At 32.5% G+C, this 10,524-nt stretch overlaps 3 protein-coding genes across 4 annotated transcripts in view; 1 reads left to right on the forward strand and 2 right to left on the reverse strand.

Moving 5' to 3' along the window:
• The window catches only part of LOC119833028, a gene marked incomplete at its 5' end in the record, with an annotated part of 16,636 nt that extends 16,424 nt beyond the window's left edge, over nt 1-212 (forward strand). The window contains one exon of the mRNA XM_038356898.1: nt 33-212. Coding sequence (XP_038212826.1) covers nt 33-212 — 180 coding nt within the window. The remainder of the gene's footprint in view (nt 1-32) is intronic.
• Nucleotides 213-2,684: 2,472 nt separating this feature from the next.
• Nucleotides 2,685-8,730, reverse strand: LOC119832861. Of its 2 annotated transcripts, XM_038356658.1 has the most exons (4): nt 8,597-8,730; nt 8,090-8,270; nt 7,908-7,976; nt 2,685-3,541 (listed from the first exon to the last, which is right to left on the reverse strand). In XM_038356658.1, the coding sequence occupies exons 1-4, from the start codon at nt 8,671-8,673 to the stop codon at nt 3,092-3,094; spliced, it is 777 nt and encodes a 258-aa protein (XP_038212586.1). In that variant the 5' UTR covers nt 8,674-8,730; the 3' UTR covers nt 2,685-3,091. The 2 variants fall into 2 exon arrangements, with proteins under 2 accessions (XP_038212586.1, XP_038212585.1); XM_038356657.1 differs by lacking the exons at nt 7,908-7,976; nt 8,090-8,270; nt 8,597-8,730 and adding an exon at nt 3,848-4,244.
• A 1,035-nt stretch (nt 8,731-9,765) lies between these two features.
• The window catches only part of LOC119833029 (homeobox protein MOX-1-like), a 4,247-nt gene continuing 3,488 nt past the window's right edge, over nt 9,766-10,524 (reverse strand). The window contains exons 2-3 of the mRNA XM_038356899.1: nt 10,187-10,338; nt 9,766-9,843 (exon numbers count right to left, since the gene is read on the reverse strand). Of these exons, the coding sequence (XP_038212827.1) occupies nt 9,766-9,843; nt 10,187-10,338 (230 nt within the window). The remainder of the gene's footprint in view (nt 9,844-10,186; nt 10,339-10,524) is intronic.

Consider the following 10,524-nt stretch of genomic DNA (forward strand, 5'->3'; position numbering starts at 1 on the left):
CAATACTGTCCACCCCCATTAAAATGCCGCAGCTCCTAACGGCCGTATCCATCACCAGTGAAACGATACAGAGCAGCCCCATTATCACAACGAGTCCAGTTGTGCTACCGAAGATTCCTAAATCGTTAACAGTCATACCACAGACGGTGGTGGGCAACCAAGTGGTTCCCGTAGTGACCACCGCCCCGTCTCAAATTGAGCCGAGACCATAACGAAACCTGTTCTTTTTGGTTGTGTAACAACCAAGCTACGCGGCAAAACCAATATGGATTGTAAAAAGATAGTGCAGTGTTTGTGTGGTTTTGTTCGCGTGTGACTAAGTGAGAATGTTTAAGTGAGAACCAGAGGAGCCTTATTTGTAAATATTAGTTTAATATCGAGCTGTGAATATGGTGACGACGGGATCCGCAAATGGTATGAAGTCATCCATTATTTATTAATATTTATCATCCGATTCAGTTTTGTAAGCTAGCAAATACATTCACTGTGATTATCAACCTCTTTTTTTTCATCCCTTTGTTCCTACGATTACCGAAATTTTTATTTTTCAAAATTCTCTAGTCAGGATCAAAAATGCATTTATAATTTATTGTCGATGAATTCGTCAACTTCATAACATTTGCGAGAATGTAGACAATTTACATGTAATTTATATTGTTTAGAAGTTATTACAATCTAGTTCTAATAAAAATGTTAAATACCTAGACTGTTCTTATTTTTTCTTAATTACTTTATATGTATGTATTTATAAAAGGAGGTTTCGCATTCTGTTAACTATTTCTTTGCAACCTACAACACATTAGTATTATTTAGGACAAAATTTTCATAATTTATATAGGTCACTTGTTTAATTTAACAGACATCTTGTATAGAAATAAATTTTTTAAAACTGTTTCTGTGTTTAAATTGTAAAAAAGAGAAACTGTCTGAAGTTAACAAAATGGGGACACACTGTAATAACTTCAAACAACCAATTAATTTGTATAGTGTGTAATTATGAATATATCACTGAAGCATATTTTTCCATTTGTTATCATAATAATTAATGTTTCATAGAAACTAATACATGTATCGATAGTATAGTGAATAGCGCACTAATCAACCAAATACCATAGATTGAGAATAAACAATATTTTATTACAATCTACAAATCACTGACCAATACATTAAGTTCTGAGTGACGATGTGCAAGTCACAGTGTAAATACGCGTATTTTAGGCTCATGGTTGATTGTAAGTGAAATACGTTATATATTGTTGAATTAATGGATATAGTATATTATTTTGGTTCAATTTTGTAGATTATGATCCAATGTTACATTTAGAAGTTACTTGTGTTGGGGTGTTGCTGTTTGAATTAGTATCTATTGTGCATATCACTCTGATTTAAAAGCAATAAAAGGATTTGTATGTAAATGCAATATTTCTAAAGATCTCAAACTATTTGGCCTAGACATACAGAAAAGTGCCTCATAGGTAACTCCTTTTTTATTTTTTGAACACTTCATTGTATATTATCTTTGCATACACATAGAAATATGTAGTTATCCTATGGTATCATATTTGTGTTTGTCTCTGCCGAAAAACAGAAACAGTTAGATTTCAATAAATACAGTTGGTTGAATGATTTCTAGATTTAATAACGCTCTTCCTATTGAATTGTAATTTATTGATTTTATACTTGTTAATTTCGATGTGAATTGCTACATTCAATCACAGAAGAAGTACCTAAATTTATTTATTTTAATTTGATTACAGTTTGCATTATTTTCATATATTGTAATTAGAAATAAGCTTTAATGTGATGGATTTGTATGATAGCATACATAATGACTTCTTGTGTTACTCCTACTTTTATAGTGTATGAAGTTATAACATTAAAATTTGTAAATTACATTTCGTTAGACTGTACGATAACAATAAAAAGTAAAGCAAACACCCTAACACGTAGAGAAATTGTTATATAACTGTATTTTAGTATTTGGAAGTTTGATGGAATGTTGTTTATCTGTGCTCACAAGAACAAAATGGCTGCCACCGCCCGAATGTTTAGTTTCTTCCAAAGATAGCGTTTTAATTTACAGTAATATTATGATTTAGTTTTTATTTTACTGCGCACTACGTGTTATGTGCCTGAGGTATGAATTTGTCTAATAAACATATCCCTATCTCATGATTTTGTGTTTTGTTTTACTATGCAAATATTTTCTGTGGTAATCATCCAACTACCTCTAATGTGTAGTTATTTTCCTGTACATGAGCTGGATAGAAGAGATTGCAGATCTTAGCCCTTTTCTTTTAGAATCTAGTCCTTTCTTATGGTTGAACCCGCTTTTAAATTCTTTAGCCCCAAGGGGAGGGAATAAACCCTTATTCTAATTTTTAGCAATAATCTCGTAATAGGGTAGCTTATGCAATTTTATGCTTTTACACCATGCCGAGGGATGGTTTGTTTACGAACTGAGCGTTCTTATTGGCCACTGAAGTTCTAATTATCTAGTCAAAATGCTTCTTCGAATAGTATATTACAATATTATAATCGAACCAGAAAACTCGCCATTTTTAGCGTAATGGCGGTACTCGCTACTACATTATTCACGATTTCAGGCCTTTCTTAACTTTTAAAATGGGAAAAAAGGTTTATCCGAGGGAAATAAAACTATATGTATAATAATCATCATTTAATAATATATTATATAATACTTAACATCATTAATACTCAATTACCAAGATGAGTTATCTAACTTAACACAATTCTTTTGGCATAGCAGTGATTGTGTTAAAACAATTTTCAGTGGTGTCTAATGAGAGAAGCCTTTTGACTTAATTTTTTTTTATATAATTCTAGCATTTTCATTTTTTTCACATATTTAGTCATGTGTTTGCATCAAAACATTGTTGTGTTCGTTTGCCAACGACAATATTACCAATGAGCGTTCGAAATAAAATCAAGCAACACTGAGTTGATAATCTTTGAACATATCGATATTCTGCCTAACTTTTGAAGATAGATATAAAGATACGTAAATACTTTCGTATATTTGCTAATATTCCCGGCAATTCTGTATCAGCTGAACTTGCTACACACACAGCTATGTATATATTTTCTTTTGTATATTCGCTAATGTTGCCAGCAATTCTCTTTTAGCCGTAGCAGCTACATCTGGCGGTAGATTACGTAACACAATTGCTACGTACTTCCCAAATGTTTCAAACTCATCTGCCTCTTTATTCACCACTTGCAATATATTTAATACGTTTCTATTAATTTCACTGACAATATCGCCTATTAAGTGATTTTCGTTTGTATTACAATGTGAAGGTTCAACTTTAATTTGCTGATTATTTTCATCAGAATCACTATTTGACCCTTTGGTATTTACACTATCGCGTTTCGTACCGTCTATAGTAATAATTGTTTCATCTTCTATATTTTTTAAACAACTATCCATATCTATTGAACCACTTGGTGTAGTAAAATGTTCTTCGATGGTTAATTCTTCGATAGGTTCTAACTCTTTTTTGATCTCTTCATCAGCATCCTGTAAAATAAAATTGACTTTTAATAGAATTATATTAGTATATGAGCCATTTTCTAAAAGTGTACATTGTGAGTAACATGCTCAAAATTGTGACTAAACTGTTTCGTGACATTCCTGTATTTTGGTACAAATGTGAGTCACATTTATTGTATTGTAAAGTAGGGTTTGCACTAAAAATATTTAGGTGTATGTATAGAATAAGTATAAATCAAAATTAACGTTAAAGTAATCAAAACATTTATTACTCAAAAAAACTTGTTTTATAAATGACAATTTTACAAATTGATGATTATGGCTTAATCTTACTATCTGTTTCTGTTGTCGATATACTCTTTTTTTCAATGTGTTATTTTCCCGCTTCAATTTTCCAATAGATTCTCTCATCAGTGCTATTTTCTTCAATGCTGCCCTATATCTCCTTTCGAAGCCAGCGTTCGGCGGCACTTGATCTTCTTCATTTCTTACCGTTCCTTCTGTTTTATTTTTTCTTCTTTCATTTGCCTCTCGCCATTGCTTTCTCTTTTTACTTTGTTCTGTTGACGATAGCTGGCCAATAAGCGTTCTTTTATTTTTCATATATTCAGCATGTTTCTTTTTAATTTCTTCGTATTTATCAGGTTCTTGACTTCTGAGTTTTTCTCTGCGCTTACGTTGACGTTCGGCTGCGCTCATCGGCATTTTTCTAAAAACAAAATAGTAAACAATGATACGTGAAGCAATAAAACGAAAGTGTTAAAAAATACGTTATATTGATATAATGATGTATTTTTCATGTGCTCCTTAGACCTACAACGCAGAAATAAAATTTGTATTAAAAAGACAATAATTTATCGAACTACTTTCATCAATAAATAAATAATTGAATAAAATTGTATAACTATAAGACCGGACATCGGCCTTAAATGTGAAGTAGTGTAAAACTAAAAAAAAAAGGAAAACGCCTTTGAAAAACCGAACCACTCAAAAGTAGAAAAAAAGTAGGTTTGGCCGGTATCGACTTCAAATAGATCAGTCGTTTGGTAAACATTCAAATTATTTTCTACTGTTTTTGAGTAGGTCGGTTTTTGAAGGAGGCAAAACGGTTTTATATCATAGTTTTTAGTGTTCGCTAATTAGTTAACACTAAAAAGGCACTGTTAAAGAGCCAACCGCTAATTTTCAGTCGATTATACTGCCTAAAATATTCTCCTAAGTCTGACAAATACCAAAAACCGCATCAAAATAGGTTCGGCCAGTCGCGAGATGATCATGCACAAACATACAAACAGGTCAAACTGAGAACCTTTTTGAAGTCAGTTAAAAATGAAATATAGACTAGATCATTATTTTTCATATTTTCAGCCAGTTTAAGCATATCCTTACTTTAGACTTCTATGTGAGTCACTTCATATGAGTCACGAAATGTGACTAACATGTTAAGAATTTTTGTGAAAAAAATAACCTCAAATAGGACCACAATCAGAATAACTAACTATATCTTTTAATGTGATACATTATTATAAGTTGTATTTGCTACGCTTTTAAATGGAAAATAGTTGAAAACAATACTCACTTTATTTTTCTTGAAAATGCACTGTGATTCACTTGTATTTTTTTTTAAATAGCACTCGCGTTCCGTGACAACATATAACTGAAGAAAAATTAAAATGGCGGAGATTTGGTAGAAACAGTATGGAGTAAAGTGTTGCCAGATATAAAAAATGGCCTGCTAGTGGTAGAATTAGAACGAAAAGTTACCAAATCTACCGTGACATATACGATAACAAACATGTGAGTCACACCTCTGTGTGTGACTGAGACACATTTTGATTTATTTATTTTATATGAAAGCACCACATTGAACTAATATTGTTTTGAACAATTAGTAGGAAATATATTTATTAATATTTAAATTCTTCAAAATTGCAACAACGAACATTTTCAGAGATTTATGATGAATCGAACCTGTCAGAGTGTAAGACTCTGAGCTTCTTGAAGCTTCCATTTTTTTAAATGCGATTCATATAAACTTTTACTTAGTTTTCTCAATAAGAAAGTGTTTTTAGAAAGAACCATTGAAGATGGAGTACTTTCACATAGATTTCGTTTTGTGTCTGTTGGTCCGTTGTCATTTATCCGCCATTTTAATATTATACTATGTATAGAATAATTTTTAGTTTGTGTAGCTTGGTTACATGCCTTAACTTGCTCTTCAAATCGTGTGGGAAGTGCACCCGACTTCAGTTTAGGCGTGAACATGATGGAAGATTTATCGAAATGCTTAGAACAGACCACGTAACTTTTGAGTTTTAAATCTGGTTTGTCAAGGTCAGGTCTGTTAATAATTTTCAACCATTGCTTTCGTCTGAAATATAAGAATACAGTCGGTTACGTGTTTGAGCGGAAAAGTATAGTGTTAGTGGTAAAATAAATTAATATTATTACCACTTACTCCCTATTTAGAGTTTTAGTCAGATGAACTTTTTCTCGGGCTCCTTAATTGAGCTAATTTTGTTTTTAGATTTTCACCGGATTAAATCAAGTTATGTTTGTAGAGAAAATACATTTTTCAATATAAGAGAGTCAAAATTCATTAATAGTAAGAGTAGTGCTATTTGGTGCGGTTACGATCTATTTAAAAATCGTTAAAAAGCATTGCTCGTCTGACATCCGTCAAACGAGCAATGCTTTAAACCAGCCATTCTTTCTTTTAAACATTTACAAACGTAAGTTTATTATATCTGAAGATTGTTTTAATATTACTATTAGACAAGCGCGAGAGGACTTATTATTGCGTGGCGCAAGGGGCACAAGGTATTATTATACCACTCTTTGGGCACAAGCGCAATGCGTGAGCGATGACACCCGACTGTAGATTGTAGTGTCGACACTCGAATCGAAGTGGCGACGGCCAACGGCCGACGGCGCCACGCGAATTCGTAGGCACTTATGCTTGTACGTATTATTCTGTGCTTATTCCATAATCACACCGAATAAACGGGCGAGACAGTAAAATGTTTCTCTGTTTAGCTGTTCACACACATTTTGAAATATGTACAGATTTTCTATTCTTTAAAAATTTCTCATTTATAAAGCATTTCAATGCTATAACACTAAAAATTATATGCACAGTCAGTTCAGTTCTATTGACTACAATTCGGACTGATGGATCGTAAAAAGATAATTAGCAAATATACTAAGTGGCAGGCGGCGATACAGTGCACGTTCAAATCTGCCGAGTGAGCTGAGCAATGAGCAAGATAGCACGGGGAGGGTCACAGATTATACACTCATAAGAGGGTGGTAACTCGCTTTCGTTCGTATAGTACTACATTATCTGTGGTTCAGCCCAGCACTCGGCTGTACGCTCTGTTAATAGCTTATACGCACCGAGTACTTGGATGAGAGCGCTGTATCGCCCTTTATAGTTGGCACGTGTGATCATTATAAAATTTAAGTTAATCATTATTGTGTATCCTTTACCCGTCGGTTGCCTGAAAGAAATTGTTTACAGCCATAAAGTCGCAACTTGCAAACATAATCCTTTGTTACCATTATTATCAGTCTTTTATATTGTTTGTATGTACAATGAAAAATAAATAAATCAAATAATGCAAAATCAATTTTGCCACGCCAGATAAAGTACATTTTCCCATCGTTGTCTTGCGAGCTCTATCGTTTCATTCGGTTTCTTTTTGCTGTTAAGAATTTTACTATAGAAGGTGTGGAGTCGCGCTGATTACTAAAATAATTTATAACATTAAGATTTATAAATTATAATATTTCTCTCTATACTCTCATCTGGTAATAACGTGATGCTACATTTCGCGAGTTGTTTTCAAATGTTTATACTAGTACAGGCCGGCCATGGTGTGTAGGACTTGCTGTGTTTCAAATAAAAATACACTTTGCTTCAAGTTTCCACATACTTATAATCTTCATATTACAAGTACAGTTAAGCAGGGTAAATAGACCAAAATGTTCATCAACGATTTAAATCGTCTATATCACGTCACTAATTGTTTATTACTGTTTTGAGTAAGGTAACACACCTGATTGTTTATCTCCTTCGGGAAACAACTTGATATGAATATATATTTTATAAACCCTTTTACGAATGAAGTTACTATTTTTACAAAGATAAACTTCCACTCACACGAATATAATTTCGAATCACGCTTTCAGTTTTCATATGAATATTAAATACATTGGTAGAGGTATATAGAATAAAAAATCTCATGTCCTTTGAGTCCTAATGGACTTTGTGAAAGAATTGTTGTTTTGCACAGAGGATCTTCATACACTGATCCCACGTGATCATTTTTTACCGATTTACTAGTAAATCCTGAATTATATCCTATATAAATATATATAATATTTAACTCACCTGCACTTCAATGTGAGATACTGAGGTTTTAGTATTGAGTTCTGCCATTTGTGGCTCCGGTGGCTGAATCTACATAAAAAAAATAACAAAATATTAACAGATTTATTCAGACAAGAGTCTGAACTTGTTAGTTTCCAGAAATGAAATAAATTATTTGAATTGCAAATTATTAATTTAAGTACCCTTAATTTAGGAACTGCTTTTTTAACCAAGCGATGTCGGTTAACATTTCCGCATATATCCGATTTATCAAAGTGCTCCGAACATATAACTGAATTCTTCGCTGGTATAAAATATTCGTCTTCCCTTTCCCTGGCCACAATCGATATCCATTTTGCACATGTATGCGGATTGCCAGGAAATCTTAAACAAATAAATAAAAATAGAGCACTAATAAAATCAAATCAACCATCTAAAAAAAACCTCAAAGAAACAAACAGAAAACCAGCGTTTACCAATTTTAAAGTTCTTATAAGATTCATAATATAAATTAATTATTTCCAATATATTCATAATATCAATAACATTATATTACCTATACAATATTAATTAATCTTACAGTACAAATCGACTCCATACATCTATTGATCTGGTTTTTGTATTGTTGTATGAAATCGGTAATTTCGTTCAAAATATGATATAAATTGTTAAATTGAAGCTTAAAACACAATTTATTTATATATACTCACCGAAAGTAAGACACTCCTTCCGGTATGTTGCATTTTCGGGGATTATTTTTGCAATTTTTGAATACACACTGCGGCATTGCAAGACGTGTTTACGTTGGCTGTGTCTCAAGCGAACTGAACGACATAAGAGCTCATGTGCGCTGTTATTGGGCGAGTCGATGATTTGCGCCGACGCGATATCTATCGTCTATCGTAGGTGTTAGTCGAAGGTCGCCTTTTTTTAACAATTAGGTTAGTTATTGATTTTGATAGAGCAGTATGAAGATGTATTTGTAGTGTTTATCTCCGTTTTAATGTCAATGAGCGATGGTAATTGGATTGTATGTATTAGCTATTTCCCACCATTCTATTAACCATGACATTACTATCGAAATATCTAATAATTGAGGCAAAGGTAACATAATGTCCCTTAGAAAGAAAGGAAACCACAGAAAAAAATAGACAGCATGAAATAATCATAAATTTTTTATTGCTAATCGTCTATTTTTAACCTACTTATTTACATTTAAATCTTTTATTGTATGTTTATGAGGAATGTTACAATAATAATTGGTTTTCGATTACATTAGACACAAAATACGCAACAACAAACGGAAATCAATTTTTAAGCGCCATGCCACGCCTTTCAATTCATTGAAGTTATTGTTTTAATTTCTGAACGTAGGTATTTAATATAACAATAGGTAATGCCAGAGAGTAGTATACAAATAGACTACATCATTTATGAGCCAGAGACAATAAAAACTATTGTACCTATCGCTATAAATTAATATGGAAGGATTCATCTCATATAGCTCATATATCGCAAAATATAAAAAAGCAAAAGTGCAAACGTGAACCAAACGCACTATAAAGAAAGGTTTTTATTTTTTACATATGCCACGTACGTGTAACACGGACGAATACGGGGCTGATCGCTTTTTTGGTAAAATAATATAATAGTCATCTATATTTTACCTAACACAAGTTCTATCTTAGAGATTAAATTCTAAGTTAATTAAAAAAAATTAAGAATTCACCAGACATGAGAAGACATAAGACAACCTCGAAAATATTATAATACTTATTACAAAAAGTAGAACCTAGTACATAAAACGAACAAATATAGAATTCAATATAATAACTTTATGGAAACATAATTTCGTTAGACAATGTAAGTTTAATATATTCTAATCCTTTGACGCTGCATGTTTGGGCCCCTTCGTTCGTTTCCATTTCATTCTTCGGTTTTGAAACCAAACTTTAACCTGTAAATATGATTTATATGTACTTATTTTATTAATATAGAACAACTGGAATAACATATAACTTTTTATCCCGATATTCCTACGGGATATGGACTTGCGCGGGTGTAACCGCGGGGCGCAGCTGGACATCTGGTATTCCAGATGTCCAGCTGTCTACGTACTAAATTTCATTGCTATCGGTTCAGTAGTTATTGCGTGAAAGAGCAACAAACACACACACATCCTTACAAACTTTCGCATTTTAATATTAGTAGGATGACTATCAGGAGTTTACATAACTAAGGGTATAAAAATAGAATTAGGGTTGCTCGTAAACAAAACAAAAAGATATTTAAAAAATTACCTGTCTCTCAGTAAGATTTAATGCGACGGCGATCTCATAGCGTCGTAACCTCGTGAGATAATTTGCGCGGGAAAACTCCGCTTCCAAATTGCGAATTTGTGCTTTTGTAAAGGCCGTCCTTTCTTTTCTGGAAGCTGTAGGTGACCGAACTTCTGTAAAATAAAAACATATTATTGAAATTAATTATAAATTGTCAATTGAATAAATTTATTAATATAAGTATATTTATATCATATCTATGGTATTTATTTTTACATTTTCTGTATGTGGTAGTCGAGCACGCTTCGGCACGAATTGGGTCAGCTCGCACCGGGGAAGTACCACACCCCCACAGAAGA

This window comes from Zerene cesonia, chromosome 16 (assembly GCF_012273895.1).
Source record: "Zerene cesonia ecotype Mississippi chromosome 16, Zerene_cesonia_1.1, whole genome shotgun sequence".
In the NCBI taxonomy this organism is placed as follows: Eukaryota; Metazoa; Arthropoda; class Insecta; order Lepidoptera; family Pieridae; genus Zerene; species Zerene cesonia.

Excerpts from the sequence above, each read along its gene's own strand:
- LOC119832861 (XM_038356657.1), bottom strand. The coding sequence starts at position 4,219 with ATGCCGATGAGCGCAGCCGAACGTCAACGTAAGCGCAGAGAAAAACTC. Across the intron at positions 3,542-3,847 it reads ATCGACAACAGAAACAGATA|GATGCTGATGAAGAGATCAA; the intron begins GTAAGATTAAGC and ends TTTATTTTACAG.